The sequence below is a fragment of the Pan troglodytes genome, chromosome 5 (assembly GCF_028858775.2).
Source record: "Pan troglodytes isolate AG18354 chromosome 5, NHGRI_mPanTro3-v2.0_pri, whole genome shotgun sequence".
Lineage (NCBI taxonomy): Eukaryota > Metazoa > Chordata > Mammalia > Primates > Hominidae > Pan > Pan troglodytes.
The window spans coordinates 30,739,212-30,759,658 of NC_072403.2; the positions used below are offsets into that span (position 1 = coordinate 30,739,212).

At 39.6% G+C, this 20,447-nt stretch overlaps 1 protein-coding gene across 3 annotated transcripts; it reads left to right on the plus strand.

The window, feature by feature from the left end:
• Nucleotides 1–8,103: 8,103 nt before the first annotated feature.
• GMNN (geminin DNA replication inhibitor) lies at nt 8,104–19,313 on the plus strand. 3 transcript variants are annotated; one of them, XM_001171928.6, is made up of 7 exons: nt 8,104–8,464; nt 10,458–10,533; nt 13,926–14,003; nt 14,761–14,905; nt 17,357–17,439; nt 17,714–17,824; nt 18,901–19,313. In XM_001171928.6, exons 2-7 carry the CDS (start codon nt 10,483–10,485, stop codon nt 19,060–19,062), a joined length of 630 nt encoding a protein of 209 aa, XP_001171928.1. In that variant the 5' UTR covers nt 8,104–8,464; nt 10,458–10,482; the 3' UTR covers nt 19,063–19,313. The 3 variants fall into 3 exon arrangements, with proteins under 3 accessions (XP_001171928.1, XP_518273.2, XP_009448874.1); XM_518273.6 differs by having other exon boundaries at nt 8,143–8,332; XM_009450599.5 differs by having other exon boundaries at nt 8,160–9,048.
• Nucleotides 19,314–20,447: the final 1,134 nt, after the last annotated feature.

Below are 20,447 nucleotides of genomic sequence, written 5' to 3' on the forward strand. Positions count from 1 at the left end.
CCCTACCAATCCAATGATTCTGAGTTTGATTTAATATATTCCTTGTGTGGGGAAATAGTATCATTTTTTTCTTTTTTATTAAAATTCCGAAGAACATTACATTCTTAGTAATGTTTAATGAAATGAAATGTTTAATGAAACATAATGTTTAATGTTTAATGAAAGTCTAGTTTGCTCAGTAGGTGAGAAAGATCAATATAGGTTGTTAGATGAATGAGTCTTTCAAATTAAAGATCTGCTTTAATTACATTAGATAGCATTGCCACCTAGTGGGTAGTACAAAATTCTTCACGGAACTACATCCATGAATATTTCTTGGTAAATTATTGTGAATAAGGTTATTAACATTCTGAAACTGAATCTAAACCGGCTAGTTCAGGAAGAATTCTGTTGGCCTGATATTTACTGTAAGCAGGAGTTCCAGCTAACTTCTTATCATGAAGTCAGCAGAGATTTCTGATAAGAAAAGTTCAAAATTTCTCCGAAACTTTTGTCCTTATAATATATCCCACTAAGGGGGTTACAGAATTATGTGTTCAAAATATACTTGAATAAATTCTTTTTTTTTTTTTTTTGAGACAGGGTCTCACTCTGTTGTCCAGGCTGGAGTGCAGATCACTGAAGCCCTGCCCTCCTGCCTCAGCCTCCAGAATAGCTGGGATAAAGGTGTGTGCCACCAAAACTGGCTAATTTTTGTATTTTCTATAAAGACAAGGTATCACTATGTTGCGCAGGTTGGTCTTGAACTTCTGGGCTTAAGCTATCCTCCTGCCTTGGCCTCCCAAAGTGCTGGGATTACAGGCATGAGCCATTGCACCCGGCCCTTGAGTAAATTACTTTCTCTGTGTGGTTACATTATCAATTTGCTACACAGTTAGTATTGTTTTAGGGTTTGCTGTTTCATCCATTCTTATTTAATGTTTTCGAACATTTAAAAATAAATATTTCAAGCATGGAGAAAAACTAAAAGTTTTTTACACTAAACACCTGTATACCCACTGCCTAGATTCTACCGTCAACATTTTAATATATCTTCTTTATTGCATCTACTTATACATTCCTGTCTCTATCCATCCATCTTATTTTAATTTTATTTATTTATTTATTTATTTATTTGAGACATTGTCACGCTCTGTCACCCAGGCTGGAGTGTAGTGGCGTGACCTCGGCTCACTGCAATCTCTGCCTCCTGGGTTCAAGCGCTTCTCATGCCTCAGCCTCCCGAGTAGCTGCGATTACAAGCACCCGCCACCAAACCCAGCTAATTTTTGTATTTTTAGTAGAGATGGGGTTTCGCCATATAAGCCAGGCTGGTCTCAAACTCCTGACTTCAAGTGAGTGATCCACCCACCTCAGCCTCCCAAAGTGCTGGGCCCATCTTATTTTTAAATAAACATTTCAAAATAAACTGCATTTTGGCCAGGGACAGTGGCCATTTACTTTAAAAACCGAATCTGGAATCTAAGAAAAATTAACCATTTTGGGCCAGGCGTGGTGGCTCATGCTTGTAATACCAGCAATTTGGAAGGCTGGGGTGGGCAGATCACCTGAGGTCAGGAGTTCGAGACCAGCCTGGCCAACATGGGGTAATCCCATCTCTACTGAAAATACAAAAATTAGCTGGGTGTGGTGGTGAGTGCCTGTAATCCCAGCTATTCAGGAGACTGAGGCAGGAGAATCGCTTGAAGTTGGCAGAAGTGGCCGAGATCATGCCACTTCTGTCAGCCTGGGTGACAGAGTAAGACTCTGTCTCAAAAAACAACAACAACAACAACAACAAAACCCCTGCATTTTACAAAACATTTAATAGTTCAAAAGTGAAAAATTAGGTCGGGCACAGTGGCTCACGCCTGCAATCCCAGCACTATTCCCCCATCCTATTCTGCACTCTCTTAAGTAACCACAAACATTTTCTATTTTTCATTAGTTTCAGATGCAGCCTTTCTCTGTGGGTTTTTGTAGTTGGTGGTGGTGGTGGTGATGGTGGTTAGACAGAGTCTGGCTCTGTGCCCAGGCTGGAGTGCAGTGGCACCATCTCAGCTCACTGTAACCTCAGCCTCCCGGATTCAAGCAATTCTCCTGCCTCAGCCTCCCGAGTACCTGGGACTAAAGGTGTACACCACCACACCTGGCTAATTTTTTGTATTTTTTAGTAGAGACAGGGTTTCGCCATGTTGACCAGGCCGGACTTGAACTCCTGACCTCAAGTGATCTGCCCACATCGGCCTCCCAAAGTGTTGGGATTACAGGCAATAGCCACCATGCCCGGCCATGTGTTTTTTGATTTTTGTTTTCCAAGACGGAGTCTCACTCTGTCACCCAGGCTGGAGTGCAATGGCACGATATTGGCTCACTGCAACCTCTGCTTCCTGGGTTCAAGTAATTCTTCTGCCTCAGCCTCCCAAGTAGCTGGGATTACAGGCATCCACCATCATGCCCGGCTAATTTTTGTATTTTTAGTAGAGACAGGTTTTCGCCATGTTCACCAGCCTGGTGTCAAACTCCTGACCTCAAGTGATCTGCCCACCTCGGCCTCCCAAAGTGCTGGGATTATAGGCATGAGACACTGTGCCCGGCATTTTTTTTTTTTTTTTTTTGAGACAGAGTTTCGCTCTTGCTACCCAGGCTGGAGTGCAATGGCACAATCTCGGCTCACTGCAACATCCGCCCCCCCGGGTTCAAGAGATTCTCCTGCCTCAGCCTCCCAAGTAGCTGGGATTACAGGTGCCTACCACCATGCCCAGCTAATTTAAAAAAAATTTTTAGTAGAGATGGGGTTTCACCATGTTGGCCAGGCTGGTCTTGAACCCCAGACCTCAGGTGATCCGCCCACTTCGGCCTCCCAAAGTGTGGGGCCTACAGGCGTGAGCCACTGCGCCTGGCCTTTTTTTTTTTTTTTAAATAAGCAAATACATATACATATTCTCCTTTCTTTCTTTCCTTCATTTAAAAACTTTTTTTTAGAAATAGTGTCTCTCTGTGCCATGCAGACTGGGGTGCATTGGCACAATCATAGCTCACTGTAACCTCAGATTTTGGGCTCAAGTGATCCTCCTGCCTCAGCCTCCTGAGTAGCTGGGACTACAGGCACATGCCACTGCACTTGGCTAATTTTACTTACTTATTTACTTTGTTATTATTATTATTTTTTTGTAGAGACAGGGTCTTCCTATGTTGCGCAGACTGGTCTCAAACTCTTGGCCTCAAGTGATACTTCTGCCTTGGCCTCCCAAATTGCTGAGATTACAGATGTGAGCCACTGTGCTTGGTGTCTTATGTCTTTCTTATATAAGAAGTAGAGGCCAGGTGCGGTGGCACACGCCTGTAATCCCAGCACTCTGGGAGGCCAAGGTGGGCGGATCACGAGGTCAGGAGATCGAGACCATCCTGGCTATCACGGTGAAACTCCATCTCTACTAAAAATACAAAAAAATAGCCAGGCGTGGTGGCAGGCGCCTGTAGTCCCAGCTACTCGGGAGGCTGAGGCAAGAGAATGGCGTGAACCCAGGAGGCGGAGTTTGCTGTGCGTCGAGATGGCACCACTGCACTCCAGCCTGGGTGACAGAGTGAGACTCCATCTCAAAAAAAAAAAAAAAAAAAAGAAGCAGAATACTATGTATGCTCTTCCACTCTGCTTTTTGTGTGTGTGTGTGTGTGTGTGTGTGTGTGAGATGGAGTCTCGCTCTGTCGCCCAGACTGGAGTGCAGTGGTAGCTGGGACTAAAGGCGCCCGCCACCACGCCTGGCTAATTGGCTAATTTTGTTTTTTGTATTTTTGTACAGACAGTTTCACCGTGTTAGCCAGGGTGGTCTCGATCTCCTGACCTGGTGATCTGCCGGCCTTGGCCTCGCAAAGTGCTGGGCACTCTGCTTTTTTCATTTAAGGATGTATCCCAGAAATTTGTTCATCTCAGAGATCTTAAATTTTTTTCATGACTCTATAGTACTACCTTGTGCCGATATACCATAATTTATTCAACTCATTGCCTATAGATGTGCGATTAGGTTAGTTCCAATATTTAGGTATTATAAATAATGCTACAGTGAGAAAGTCTAGAGTAAATTCCTCGAAGTGGATTTGCTACATCCAAAGTCAACGTGCATGTCATTGTAGAAATGCCTTGTCAGGGCCGGGTGTGGTGGCTCATGCCTGTAATCCCAGCACTTTGGGAGGCCGAGGCAGACGAATCACTTGAGGTCAGGAGTTCGAGACCAGCCTGGCCAACATGGTGAAAACCCATCTCTACTAAAAATACAAAAAATTAGCTGGGTGTGGTGGCAGGCACCTGTAATTCCAGCTACTCGGGAGGCTGAGGCAGGAGAATCTCTTGAACCTGGGAGGCAGAGGTGGCAGTGAGCCAAGATCATGCCATTGCACTCCAGCGTGGGCAACAAGAGTGAAACTCTGTCTCAAAAAAAAAAACAAAAAAACAAAAAAAACGCCTTGTCAGATACAGACAAATTCCCTTCTATAGGGCTTTTAACATTTGACACTCCCAGTAGCCATGTATATGAGTGCTTGTTTTCTCCCAGCCTCACCAGTAGAGTATTTTATTAGTTTTCTGTTGCTCTGCAGAAATTTCCACAATCTTAGTGGCTTAAAACAAAACATGTATTATCTCATACTTTCTGCGCCACAGGAATCTAAACAAAGTTCAGTTGGACCCTGAGCTCAGGGTCTTACAGGGCTGTAAACAAAGTGCTGGCCAGTGCATTGTCATCTAGAGGCTTCATTGGAGAAGGATCTGCTTCTAAACTCATTCCAATTGTTGGGAGAATTCATTTCTTTGGAGACATAACACTCATGGCCGCTTGCTTCTTCAAGGCCAGTAAGAGATACATCAAAAAAAGTCTAAGCCCTCTGTTGAAGGACATCCTAATGATTACGTCAAGGCCAACAGGATAATCTCACTTTCGATAATTTAAAGTATACTGATTTGGGGCCTTAATTACAATTATAAAATCCCACCACCTTTGCCTTATTGAATAACCTAATCATAGGCATAATCAGAGGTCAGAGATTATGGGTGGCATTTTAGAATTCTATCTACTGTAAGTATGTTGTCAAGCTTTTCTATAGCTGCTAGTCTGATAGTTGAAATAGTTTTTCAGAGTTTTAATTTGCATGTCTCTTATTCTCAGTGAAGTTGAGCATGGTTTTGTATGTTTAAGGACCATTCCTCTATCGTTTTCTGTGAACTGTCCATTCCTGTCTTTTGCCCATTTATCTATTGGGCTGTTGGCTTCTCCCTCTCAATGTTTTATAGCTCTTTAAAAATTAGGGAATGTAGTCTTTTATGTGTAAAAGAAATTCCCTATATTTTCTCTTACTTTATCATTTGTCTTTGCTTATGGAAATCATCTGATTTTTAAAATACAGACAATTTCCATTTTAAGACAATGTGTAGGCCACAATTGCGTATGTGAAACAACATATTTAATACCCAGGGGCCACCTTCTAGACCATCTTCAATCCTTTAAATAATTCTGCACTAAAATAATCCCCTGAAGATCCTGAGTATATTATTCTTTTTTTTTTCTTTTTGTTTGAGACATGGTCTCACTGTCGCCCAGGCTGGAGTGCAGTGGCACAGTCTCCGCTCACTGCAAGCTCTGCCTCCTGGGTTCACGCCATTCTCCTGCCTCAGCTTCCTGAGTAGCTGGGACTACAGGCACCTGCCACCATGCCCAGCTAATTTTTTTTTGTATTTTTAGTAGAGATGGGGTTTCACCATGTTACCCAGGATGGTCTCGATCTCCTGACCTCGTGATCCACCCGCCTCAGCCTCCCAAAGTGCTGGGATTACAGGGTGAGCCACTGCACCCGGCCAATCCTGAGTATATTATTCTTAACATCATCTGAGTCTCAAGTCCCAAAACCTTCATTAGTAATGTGTTTCATCATTTCACTTCTCTTAGCTGTGCTTATACTCATCAAAGAAATGGTTTGTCAAAAGATAAATTGGTGCAATGTAATTATTATTTATCAATCTGAATAAAAATAAAAATAAAAAAATTGGTGCAAATATTTGTGGTTGCTAAAGTTTTGTTTTGTTTTGTTTTGTTTTTGAGATAGAGTCTCACTCTGTCACCTGGGCTAGATTGCAGTAGTGTGATCTTGGCTTACTGCAACCTCCACCACCTGGGTTCAAGCTATTCTCCTGCCTCTGCCTCCTGAGTAGTTGGGATTACAGACGCATGCCACCATGCCTGGATAATTTTTGTATTTTTAGTAGAGACAGGGTTTCACCATGTTGGCCAGGTTGGTCTTGAACTCCTGACCTCAGGGTGATCTGCCAGCCTCAGCCTCCCAAAGTGCTGGGATTATAGGCATGAGCCATGGTGCCTAGTGGTTGCTAAAGTTTTTATGGCTAACTTTAATAACAGAAATAAGGAGTATTTCTACCTCCTTATCCCATCATTTAATCCTTTTTAAATTAATATTTAAAAAATTTTATTATTGGCCAGGTGCGGTGGTTCACGCCTGTAATCCCAGCACTTTGGGAGGCCAAGGTGGGCAGATCACGCGATCAGGAGTTCAAGACCAGCCTGGCCAACATAGTGAAACCCTGTCTCTACTAAAACTACAAAAAATTAGCTGGGTGCGGTGGCGGGCACCTGTAATCCCAGCTACTTGGGAGGCTGAGGCAGGAGAATCGCTTGAACCCGGGGGGCAGAGGTTGCAGTAAGCCGAGGTTGCACCATTGCACTCCAGCCCGGGCGACAGTGCAAGACTGTCTCAAAAAAAAAAAAAATTATTATTGAAAATTCCAAACATATATAAAAGTAGAGAGAGTGAATAAAAAATCTTCATGTACTCATCCATACTAGCCTCAGCAGTTATCAACACAAGGCCAATACTGTTTTATTCATACCAGTGGTTCTCAACTGGGGATGATTTTGCCCTGCGGAAGGTTATCTGACAAGGTCTGCAGACATTTTTGGTCTTCACAATTGGGATGTACTCCTGGTAGCTAGAGGGTAGAGGCCAGGGATGCTGCTAAACAGCATACAATGCCCAGGACAGCCCCCACAACGAACAATTTGCCCAGTCTAAAATGTCAATACAGCCCATACTGAGAAAGCTTGATTTACACCTTTTCCCTTGCTTCTCTCTATAATTATTTCAAAGAAAATATATGGTATAAAATTTCATCTGTAATTACCATTTATAGGTAGAAGCTATTACAATAAAACCCACAATATTGTCATTACAACTAATCTCTTTTTTTAACCCATTGCTAATCAGGTAACCTTAAACAACTCATATCTTACCATCCCAAAATATTCAGTCAGCGTTCAAATTTCCCTTGGGTATTTTTTTAAATACAGTGTTTAGTTCAGACGAGATCCATACATTGCATTTGGTAATATGTCCCTTATTTGTACTCGATAACGCCTTCCTTCTGCTTTTTATTTTTAAAATATTTTAAAATTAATTTTTTTTTGAGACAGGGTCTCCCTTTGTCTGTAGTCCCAGCTACTCGGGAGGCTGAGGCAGGAGAATCGCTTGAACCCGGGAGGCGGAGCTTGCAGTGAGCCCAGATCGCGCCACTGCACTCCAGCCTGGGTGACAGAGCGAGACTCCGTTTCAATTAAAAAAAAAAAAAAGAAACAAAGAAAAGGCTAGACGTAATTATTACCAAGGTGTTTCTGCTCCTTCAAATTGCAACAGCAGTTGTAATTTCAGTGCCTAGAACAGTAGTAATTGGCACGTATAAGGCGCTCAATGAATAGCTGCAGGATTAACTGATAATCGGTTGTCTCCTGAACAATTCCTACTGCACCACACCATAGTCAAAACACAAAAAGCCAAAATATAAAAGCCCCTAATACAACTACGAGTCCGTGGAGCCAGGGCTTTACACAAATATATGTCGTGTACTACATATTAATATATATGCACATACAATATTTTGTTCTTCCGGTGCTAACGACTAATGGAGGCAAATCTTTCTCCCTTTCGTAAAGGGCTAAAACTTTGCATTTTTAGGAAGTTCCAAGAGCAGGGTCGGAGGGGAGGGTCAAAGGGCACAGCCCGCAGAAAACCCCCACGGTCCTCAAGTATTCGCTACCGTTGACCGCGCAGGCGCAGGAAGGGGCGGGGCCGAGGGAAGAGGCGATTCGCGGGATCCAGAGGCCCCGCCCCTCGTGTGCGTCAGTTGGTCACGTGGTTGTTCGGAGCGGGCGAGCGGAGTTAGCAGGGCTTTACTGCAGGGCGCGCTGGGCACTCCAGCGACCGTGGGGATCAGCGTAGGTGAGCTGTGGCCTTTTGCGAGGTGCTGCAGCCATAGCTACCTGCGTTCGCTACGAGGATTGAGCGTCTCCACCCAGTAAGTGGGCAAGAGGCGGCAGGAAGTGGGTGCGCAGGGGCGCAAGGCGCACAGCCTCTAGACGACTCGCTTTCCCTCCGGCCAACCTCTGAAGCCGCGTCCTACTTTGACAGCTGCGGGGCCGCGGCCGGGGTAAGGGCGAAGGGGTTGTTGAACGGTCGCGGGAGCCGGGGCGGGGTTGGGAGGTGAGTCGAGGGACTGCCCCATTGGCTGGGTCGGTTTTGGCGCGCTCTCACTTCCGCGCTTCCTATTGGCTGGCTGGCGCAGTTCCCGAGGCGCGCGCCGCGGTTGGTAGGTTCGGACGCGCGGGGCCACACTGCCCGCCCCCTAGCCTGGCGCTGGGCCTCCGGGACAAGTTGGCTGGGTCCGGGCTTGGGGAGTGCAACGCGGGTAAGGGACTCAGCCTGGGCGTGCCAGCTGTGGGGATGAGGCGAAGCATCCATCCTCTTGGCAGTTAAGTGGCTGGTCCTGATCTGAGGGATCTGCAAATTTGGCTCATGGAAAGAGGTGGCTGAATCCTGCGTCTCCCATTAAACGGATACTGGCGTTGTTGATACGGGTTTCGCATGGACCCTGTCCTGTGCCAGGGTTTTTAATCTAGCTATTAAAGGATCTGGAGAATAACAAGCAAGTAAGGGTTGCAAGGTCGCTGACAGGCGTGGGAAACTTGTGAAGGATTAGAATGCTAAGTGGCTTTCAGCTTTTTTCACACTAAGGTACGTTTTACGTCGCAACCTAGGACACAGCTATCTAACCAAATGAGACGTTGATGGAAGCAATGTTTCTCGTCTCTTCAATTCCATTCTGTTCAGTTGCATTTTTCTAAGCAGTGTTGCTCATGACTCACTAAATAATTTCGAGATCATGGCCCGCGACCCGCAGTTTGAAGAACATTGCGTGGGGTCTGTTTACTGGGGCCCGAACACCATTTTCTTAACATGAAATAGAGTAGAAAATAGCAGGATGCCCGCACAAATTAGATTGTTTTGTTTTCTAAGCTTTTTTTTTTTTTGAGACGGAGTCTCGCTCTGTTGCCCAGGCTGGAGTGCAGTGGCAGGATCTCGGCTCACTGCCACCTCCACCTGTCCGGTTCAAGCGATACTCCTGCCTCAGCCTCCCGAGTAGCTGGGACTACAGACGAGCACCACCACGTCCGGCTAATTTTTGTATTTTTGGTAGAGATGGAGTTTCACCATATTGGCCAGGCTGGTTTCGAACTCCTGACCTCAGGTGATCCGCTTGCCTCGACCTCCCAGCACTTTGGTGATCATGCAGGTGATCCGCCTGCCTCGACCTCCCAAAGTGCTGGGATTACAGATGTGAGCCACCACGCCCGGCCTTTCCTAAGCTTTTTTGTTTGCACATGTGTGTGCATGCGCCAGGACACAAGGTAAAATGTATTAATGTTAGAAGCCACTGCACTGAGTAAAGGCATGGCCACAAAAATTAGGGACATCTATCGACGAGGCACAGGCGCAGACACGGCAGGGGCCAGTGGGTAGTGGGCAGTGGGCAGTGGGCAGTGGGCAGTGGAGGAGCAGTTCAGATGCTGAGTTTGGCCCAGTGGTCTAGTCAACCACATTACAGAGATCCCTTTCTACCTTTTCCCTCTTTCTTGCTTGTTAGTCCTTCAGTTCATGTTACTGGTTAAACATTTCCTACAAATGTAAATGCATGATCTCATTTGACCAGATATTAAGTCCGTATTAAGTTATTGTCAGAGCCCAGTTTATTATACCTTAAATCTGTCTTTGAATCAGGAAAGTTAAGATGCTGCTCTTTAGGATGGACCTGGGCATACTCTAGTATCTGTTTATTTTGCTTTTTCTGGTGACTATTTAATCCAGGACAATATGTTTAGAAATTTTAAACCAGTTTTAGAAATTGGTTTAAAATACATTAATTTCCTTTTTTCAGCTATAATTATTATGTGTGTATATATGTAAAATATAGATATCAAGAGTCATTAACTTTAGTCACCTTAGTCATTGACAGGGCTGAGTTTGGATTAAGAGAGAAAAAATAATAGTTCTACTGTACAATAGTATAATTTTTATGATTGTAAGTATTTTAAACCTAGACTCCACCTTTGGGGGTGCAAACCATATTGTTTTTTAATTACTAGTCTTCTGTGCTTCACCATCTACATAATGAATCCCAGTATGAAGCAGAAACAAGAAGAAATCAAAGAGAATATAAAGGTATGTGATTGAATAACTTCAATTTTTTTTTGTAGAAAGCATGGGGCTGAAAGTATTTTGACATAATTTATCCAAATTTAGCCTGGCTATAGTTTCTGTAAGCCTTGAGTTAGTCAGAGGATGAGTAACAATAGAGAACATTTTTCAAAAACTAATTACGGTTGAATATTAAGTCTGACCCAAGAATATGGGTTGTCTCTTATTTTGGTCTTTCAACAGTATTTTGTAGTTTTCAGAGCATGAATTTTACACTATTTATGTTAAATTTTTTCCTAAGTATTCTTTTTGAGGTTATTGTGAATGGAATTGTTTCCTTAATTTCATTCTCATTTGGTCATTGCTACTGTATAGGAAAATAATTGACTTTTGTGTCTTGATTTTGTGTCCTGAAACCTTGCTGAACTTAATAGTTCTAATTGTTTTTTAGTAGATTCTTCAGGATTTTCTTTTCTTTTTGTATTTTCTCTGTGAAGATTCCAGAAGTATCTTTAGGATTTTCTATGTATAAGATTATTACTGCTTTGTTTCTACTCTTATATTTCATGAAATGTTATTAAAATCCATTGTGTATATCTTCAGAATTAAGAGTCTTTGACCACAGACATGTTTTGCATTATATTACACATTTTTCTAGAGTATACCATATTCATTACCATCTAACCTATTTGATTTGTGATACTTTTTCAATCCCTATATGATACTTTCACTGGAAATCTTATTCCAAGTATTTATTCTTATGATAGCAGGACAGAGTTTGTTTAGTTTTGAGTTTATACTTCTGACTAGATTCATATTTATGGTTCTAAGTGAATTTACAATTTAGCTAGGTCCTTTCACACAACTAAATTATATGAATACCTTGGGAATTGGACCACATCTTCAGGAAAACTATAAATTTGCGGGTTTAAATTAAATAAAGAGCCAGGCGCCCATGGTGGCTCATGCCTGTGATCCCAGCTACTTGGGAGGCTGAAGTAGGAGGATTGATTGAGCTCTGGACTTTGAGAACAGCCTGGGCAACAAAGGGAGACCCTGTTTCTAAAAAACCATAATTAGCTGGGTGTGGTGGCACCCACTGGTAATCCCAGCTACTGGGAGGCTGAGGTGTGGGAGGAATTGCTTGAGCCTAGGAGTTTGGGCTTCGGTGAATTATGATTGCTTCACTGCACTCCAGCCTGGGTGACAGAGTAAGACCCTGCACCTAAAAAAAATTTTTTTAATATTAAGTAAATTAAATTGAGTACCTAAAAGCCATTGATAAGTATAAGCAAGTACCTTTTGATGGGTTTTTTGTTTGCCTTGCTTTTCTTAGGATTCTTACAATATTTTTCTTGAATAAGAATGTCAATTGACATTATATTCGCATTGACAATTTGTGAATTTGATTCCATTAGCTTCCATTTAGGATGATGGCATCTTCCCACTGTGCTTTGTGTGTGATTATTTAAAATTTTTGTTATGAAATTTTTGAAATATTTAAAAGTATTTTAATAATTTACTTCCCCAGCTTCAGCAATTACCGCTATATGGCCAATCTGGTTTCATCTATGTCCTTATTTACTCCACTTTTCCTTCAGTGGATTAATTTGAAGCAAATCACAGCCAAATAATTTATATATTTCCAGCAGATTACATTTTAAAGAAAGTCCTGTGTTTACTAGCTACAGTGAAACTATCTTGAATATAAAGGATACTAGGTTCTGTTTGGTTTTGGTTCTACCTCCAAAACTGAGACCTTGGGTGGGTTAGTTAGCATTTCAGCCTCAGTTTACTCATCTGTAAATTGGGAGAACTGGATTAGAACTAGATCCTTGTGAGTTGCATGCAAAATTCTGTGTGAATGTGCTTTTATGTGAATTTTTTTGGGGAGAGGATTCACAGAGTATTAAATAGTTTGCCAAAAAGGTTAAGACCCATTAATATACAAGAAACTTTCTGGCTTTAAGAGTCTATTATTCCAATGCATACTCTATATACAGAAAATAATAATAGTAATGTTACATTGTTTTAGGCAAAAGTCTATACAGCTTATATAAATAAAAGTTAAATCTTGGAAATGGTCTTTTTTTTTTGGTGACAGTTACTTAGCTGGCTTCTTTGACCATTATTAACAGAAAGCATTTAAATAACACCTCTTGTTAGTAAGGTTCCAACATTACATTTTCTTTTATTTGTCTGGAGACTGTTGACTAATCTATAATCTAAATTATTTCTGAAATGTTGATGTAATATTTGTTCTCACAGTAGCTGGCATTTGTCCTTCAGTTAAATGGTGAGATAATAATCAGCAGTAGAAACTTTACCGTGGGAAAGGTGAACTCTTGTCATGTGAAGTACAGTGTGGAATCAGTAACTTTCTCACGCTGGTATGGTATCATGTTCTTGCTAACCTTGTTTGAGTATTCACCATTGTTTGCTATCCCATGGTGGCAGTATAACTAATGATATTTTGCAAAAATAGGAGAGAACTTTCAGATCATGAAATATACAGGAAGTTGTTTACATATTACAAGGAAGGCAATATTTTCACCAAAACAATAGCTTGGGCATTTTAGAGTATTTTAGTATGCCTCAGGCACTGACATTTTAGCCACCTTCTAATGAATGGGCTTGAAGCAGAACTGCTTCTACTATCAGGTAATGGTTGAGGGGGGATGTCTATTACACATGTACTTTGTTTTGTGTAAAGTATGTTCTGGAAAGTTACATTCTTTTGGTGAGTACATGTAAGTATTTGGGGGATATTCATAATTTAAGGAGGCCTGAAATGAATCTTTTTGATTAGGCAAAGAAATATTTTGCAGTGTAAATGATTAACCTTTTCTTCCAGTTTACCTGTTTGGTGAGTTCATACCATAAATGTTACGATGTTTGGTTTTATAAAAGAGTACCTGTAAGTTTTTAGTTTCTGTGTGGAAGATTTTTTCAGAGAGAATACAGATAGCCTTCTTGTATTAGAATTTTGTCATATGTGGTTTCAAACTGTTCATTGGAGCTGAGGAATTTTGTTACGTTTGTTTTAACTAGATATGATTAACAAAATAACCATAGCAAGAGCATGCATTGAAATGAGAGAAGTTACATGTGTTTGTGTCTAGTTTGGGTAATATGATTCATTCTTAAGAATTCTTCAAACTTTATTATAATTTTTGGAAATAACAAGTTTGTCAGTTGATTAAACCAGTGTCTTGTTCATAGGTGACCTTACGCAGTTATATAGCAGACCAAATGTTTGTGTTGTTAGTGTTCCTTTTTCCCCCCTAAATTATAGAAGGACTAAGAGTAACACTCCATTCAGAAACTCAGTAACTAAATAATCATATAGCAACTCAGTAACTAAATAACCATATTGCAACTCAGTAACAAGATGATGAATTATGTTGACTTTTTAGAATAGTTCTGTCCCAAGAAGAACTCTGAAGATGATTCAGCCTTCTGCATCTGGATCTCTTGTTGGAAGAGAAAATGAGGTATGCACTATATGGCTAAAATGGGGTACTGGTGATACAATGTCTACATTGAAAACATTTCTACTATTTTCTTGGTCAGAAACACATAAATTGTTGAAATTTGGAAATAATTTGGGAATCACAATTATATATTTCCCAAAGAAGTGATTTTGGTTTTAATTGTTCAATTTAAGAAGTTCGTCGGGTGCGGTGGCTCACGCCTGTTATCCCAGCACTTAGGGAGGCCGAGGTGGGTGGATCACCTGAGGTCAGGAGCTTGAGACAAGCCTGGCCAACGTGGTGAAACCCCATCTCTACTAAAAGTACAAAAAAATTAGCCAGGCGTGGTGGCACACACCTGTAATCTCAGCTGTTTGGGAGGCTTGAGGCAGGAGAATCACTTAAACCTGGGAGGTGGAGGTTGCAGTGAGCTGAGGTCACACCACTGCACTCCAGCTTGGGTGACAGAGCGAGACTCTAAAATAAAAATAAAAATAAAAATAAAAATAAAAATAAAAAAATTTTTAAAAAATAAATAAATAATAATTTCAGCTAAGCTCTTGACCCCAGTCTAATCGAAAATAGTTGTTGCAAATAAAATTCCTAAAATGTTACTATATATTTTGGTAGAATTTTTAATTGTATAACTTTTTTAAAGATCCAGAGATGTAAAAAAGTTAGATATGCATACTCTTTTTTTAATACATAAATGAAAAACCACCTAATTTCTTGTTAATTAAATCAAAGTAAATACAGTTGATAAGTGTTTTCATTATAGCTGTCCGCAGGCTTGTCCAAAAGGAAACATCGGAATGACCAGTTAACATCTACAACTTCCAGCCCTGGGGTTATTGTCCCAGAATCTAGTGAAAATAAAAATCTTGGAGGAGTCACCCAGGAGTCATTTGATCTTATGATTAAAGGTATGAAAAAATAGATAACTTTTGTCTTAATTTTAAATTATAAGGAAAAATTTGTTAATACTATTATGAATTCTGCTAATTACTGTAATCTGGGGATAGTATAACAGCACTATAAATGTTTTTGTATGTGACCATTTGTTTGACAAGATCCATGTGTGGATGAAATGTTAGGAAAAGGAGGCCCAGTGCAGTGGCTCACGCCTGTAATCCCAGTAGCTTAGGAGGTTGAAGCAGGAGGATGGCTTGAGTCTAGAAGTTTGAGACTAGCCTGGACAACACAGTGAGGCTCTCTCTGTATGAAAAAATTAGCTGAGCATGGTGGCTTGTGCCTGTATTCCTAGCTACTCAGGAGGCTGAGTCAGGAGGATCACTTGAGCCTAGGAGTTTGTGGCCGCAATAAGCTATGTATGATAGCACCACTGCACTCCAGCCTGGGATACAGGGCAAGACCTGGTCTCTGAAGGAAAAAAAAAAGGGTACGGGGAAAGGATAGTTATTAATATGACAGCTCTGATAATTGGATTGCCTTGTAGGGGTTTACAAGACTTGGAAATAGGCTTTTTAGAAGAAAAATGTTTAGATAATGAGTTCGAGGTATGAAAGGAATTTGAATATTCCAGGAGAATATGGCATAAGGAAACCAATAAAAATATGGATGAAGAGAGTAAAGATGAATGAGAAGAATTATGCCTATAATAAGTACTAGTTTTTAATAGAATGGTAGTATACATCAGAAGAAGAAGCAACTGATGTTTTGTAAGCATTATGGAAGATTATTATTTCTGTATGAATTATGGGTCATTGAATGTTAAGTACTGATGATAAAATTGAGGCCTAGAGAAGTTAATTGACTTGCTGAAGGTCACAGTAACATTTGGACTCATTTTGAATTGCCTTTAAGACAGGAAGAAGAGAAATAGATGGTAGGATTTTTATTAGGCAAAATTAGGAAAGGTTGACTGGATAGAAATAAAGCAGCTCTTTAAAAATATTGTACATTAAAGAGCAGGATTTGTGACACTCATATCTGATTAGGTTAAAAATTAAATCAAGGATTAGTTAAAATAAACTGCTAAAGTTAAATATCAAGACAAATAACTATATATCATGTTGGTAATATAACCACAGGTGGAACACATTATCCTTGTAACCCTCTGGGATACATGGTAAAAATTAAAGTAACTGCGAAGAAATCCCAAACTTTATTACATTTGTTGTTTGAACTTTATTATATTTGTTGACAGTGATATTAGTGTAATTTTGAAAAAAAAAATGTTGTGTATATTTTAGGACTGAGCAAATGAATAACATGTTGAAGTATTACATTTCCTAGCACTGCCCCTAAACAGATAGAAACAAACTACACCTCTGTAGAAAGGAGCACACCGTGTATCCAGTTCTTGGTTTGTAAACACTATTCTTCACCAAAGTTCCATGGAGAAATTGCTGATTCCAGGTCAGGGGCAGGGAAACTTTGGGTGATCATGGATTATCTTTTGACAGAAAATAAGGAAGTACTCAAAAACGGGTGGACATGTTGAAAGAACACATGTCATCTTGGAAGGATTCTCACAGACTACAGTTGGGAAAATTTGAGCATCAAAATGAATAACGTCAAGAATGGATTATAATACATTGAATAAAAAAGGACATATACTGATAAATTTTCTTTTAAATTGGGGTAGGAAAAGTTTTTATTTACAGAATAATGCTAACTACTACGTGTAGAAGGAATTACATAAGTGAAAAAAAATTGGTTTTCCATCCACCGTAGAAGTAATAGATATAAGCCAGAAACATCAATCATCAATGGAATTAAACTTAGGTAAAAAGTTGTTGGAGGACAGGGTATTGACACAGTCTCAAATATTTTGCTCTACAGATCATTAGTTAATTACTAAGGGAAAAAGTTATCTTTACAAGGCAGAAATCTGATAGCATCTTAATCAAATGATCAAATTTAACATCTCCAGTATCATGACAAATTGGCGTGTGCTTCTTGATGACACACTGAGGATACATACTTATACAGTATTCTTATACTATACTTATATAGTATTCCTGCCAAAAATGTTTAGTTTGAATCTAATCATGGAGACAGAAATAAAAAATTAAGGACAGTGTACAAAATAATTGATCTGGACTTTGTAAAAATGTCAGTGTTACATAAAAAGACACGACCTCACAAAACAAATGTATTGCAAAAATCTTTAATAATCTAGGTGGAAGATATATACGTATTGTACTTTTGTTGTCATTCTTCTGAAGGATTGAAATCTTGGAAATGTTGGGGAAAATAGAATAATATTGATTTTATTTTTTAACTTTAATCTTTTAAAAATGAGTATTACTAAACAATATGGGGGTACTAAGGTTGGAAATTTTTTTGAAACAAATTACTGGGTTTTGACAGCAATGATTTTTAAAGTTATATGTAAAATATTATTTTAGAAAATCCATCCTCTCAGTATTGGAAGGAAGTGGCAGAAAAACGGAGAAAGGCGCTGTATGAAGCACTTAAGGAAAATGAGAAAGTATGTATTGAGTATAATTTGTACCATTTTTAAAAATTCCAGGATTGTTTTGCTGCTTAGCATATTTTATTAGAGCAATATGAGCTAGCTTTAGTATTGGCTTAAGAAAAGTTTAAGTAAAAAGGCAGCTCTTGACAATTATACAAAATGAATCCTGTTGTGTTGAGAGTCAATTCTATGCTGCATGTCCTCCATGTTATATACTTGGAGGTATGTAATTTGATTTATAGCATAGCAAATCTATAGAATACTGAACTTTATTTATGTAATACAGCTTCATAAAGAAATTGAACAAAAGGACAATGAAATTGCCCGCCTGAAAAAGGAGAATAAAGAATTGGCAGAAGTAGCAGAACATGTACAGTATATGGCAGAGCTAATAGAGGTAGGTAATTTAATAGTTACCTGGTTCAAATTTATGTATTTTTCTATAAAGTTGAGGTAGTATAGTGTGATCACTTTGAAGTGTTAGGGCTCTGGAATCAGATTTCCTGGATTTAAGACTTAACTTCCTTCCTAACACCATTAAGTTTGCTGGGTGGAGTGGGTTTATCCAGTCAGGGCTTCATCTTCCTCATCCACAAAATGAGAGTAATGATGCCTACCTTATAGACTTGTTATGAGAATTAAATGAGTTACAATAGATGGACAATTGCAAGGAGTACTTGCACAGAGTGAAAGTTCAGTAACTTCATTGTTATGAAGCAAAAGACCATATTTTTTGGTAGAGTTATTAAAAGGAATTATCCATGGAAAATATGTATAGCAAATTATTTCATAGTTGACACATTTTAGATAGTTTTAATTTTAATACCAGCTTGACATTACTGTCATTTATAAAATTGATAATTTGTACAATAAATGAGTTTTGTGGTTTTATCTGACTTTAAAACATTTTGTAAGTAGCTAATATGTTTGTAAGAATTAGCCTGGTGTTGCTTTATCAGACTTGACCTTAAAAAGGTTTTAAGATTTATTTATTCATGTTTGCAAAAAGTTTTTCTTGCTGATAGGAAGAAAGTTTTTCAAATCAAAACTTCATGTAACTGAATTGTGACCTTACATTTGAGATCCATGATAGAATTAATGTTTGAAGTTTTCATTTGGAGATACTGTGGTAGCTGTCTTAACTGCCTTAAAAGTATTAGTCCACAGCTGATTGGAAGTGTAGAACACCTAGTTGTCCTTGCAGCTGATTGGGGAAGTACCTGTTTATACTCTGAAATAATTTCAGTGCTTTTAAAAAAAAAAGACAAATTATTAAACACTTTGACTTTGCTGACTATGATCTAGCATGGTAGAGACTTTGATATAATACTGTTTATAAATGAATTTATTGAGGGGCAAGATGAAAAAATCTCATAGCTATATCAGTATGCTATACGGGTCAGCTATATCAGTATGCTGATCAGCTTAGGTTTTAACATTTTTACAATAAATTATTGGTTTATTCTTTAAAAGAGACTGAATGGTGAACCTCTGGATAATTTTGAATCACTGGATAATCAGGAATTTGATTCTGAAGAAGAAACTGTTGAGGATTCTCTAGTGGAAGACTCAGAAATTGGCACATGTGCTGAAGGAATTGTATCTTCCTCTACGGATGCAAAGCCATGTATATGAAATGCATTAATATTTGACTGTTGAGAATTTTACTGCCGAAGTTTACCTCCACTAGTTCTTTGTAGCAGAGTACATAACTACATAATGCCAACTCTGGAATCAAATTTCCTTGTTTGAATCCTGGGACCCTATTGCATTAAAGTACAAATACTATGTATTTTTAATCTATGATGGTTTATGTGAATAGGATTTTCTCAGTTGTCAGCCATGACTTATGTTTATTACTAAATAAACTTCAAACTCCTGTTGAACATTGTGTATAACTTAGAATAATGAAGTATAAGGAGTATGTGTAGAAAATTTGTCTGTTTCTATGCTTTTATGTTGTTCTCTTTCCATTCTTTTGCTAACTACCTTGGAGGAGACAAGGAGAAAACGAACTTAAAGTATTTAGACTGAGATAGCTGAGGTTTTAACTCCCAAACTTTGTTGTACCTCAAGCTCATTGTAGACACTATTGATATTAACAAGTTGTTTTTGGAATGGAGCATGAGAATCTATTTTCCAAAAGCTTTTCAAGTGAATGTGATTAGACAGTGAGAGGCCCAACTGGCTAGCAGGATCAGACTCTTCTTGGAAGCTTAAAATGATGGATGATGGTGATAATCCTCAAGAAACAAAGTGAGGAGTGGGTAGAAGTTTGACGGAAAAAATCAGGAATAGCTGAAAATTATGGAGCTTTTCTATTTCACATATTGGTATAGTGCAAAGTATGTAAATATTGAAGAATAAGAGTAGGGTCAGATTCATTAGGGATTTCCCATATATACTAAGTTTTGAAGGAGGAAAAGTACAAACTAGGGGTATGTAGCATTGGAATTGAAAAAGTTCTGTGAGAGGCATACAAGTAGTTTTGTATAAATTGGCAATAAAGAGCAATGTCATGCTTTTATTTTTTTTCCTTTGAGACGGAGTCTTGCTCTTGTTGCCCAGGCTGGAGTGCAATGGCATGATCTTGGCTCACTGCAACCTCTGCCTCCCTGGTTCCAGTGATTCTGCCTCAGCCTCCTGAGTAGCTGCGATTACAGGTGCCTGCCACCACACCTGGCTAGTTTTTGTATTTTTAGTAGAGCCGGGGTTTCACCATGTTGGCCAGGCTGGTCTCGAACTCCTGACCCCAAGTGATCCGCCCACCTCAGCCTCCCAAAGTGCTGGGATGACAGGTGTGAGGCACCACGCCTGGCCTCAAGCTTTTGAAAGGATTGTTTTAGGTAAGTATCCTTACAGAACCTTAATTTTCTCTCTCTGTCACCCAGGCGGGAGTGCAGGGGTGCAATCTCAGCTCACTTCAGCCTCCACCTGATGGGCGCAAGTGATCTTCCCACTTCAGCCTCCCAAGTAGCTGAGACTACAGGTGCGTGCCACCACACCTGGCTAATTTTTTA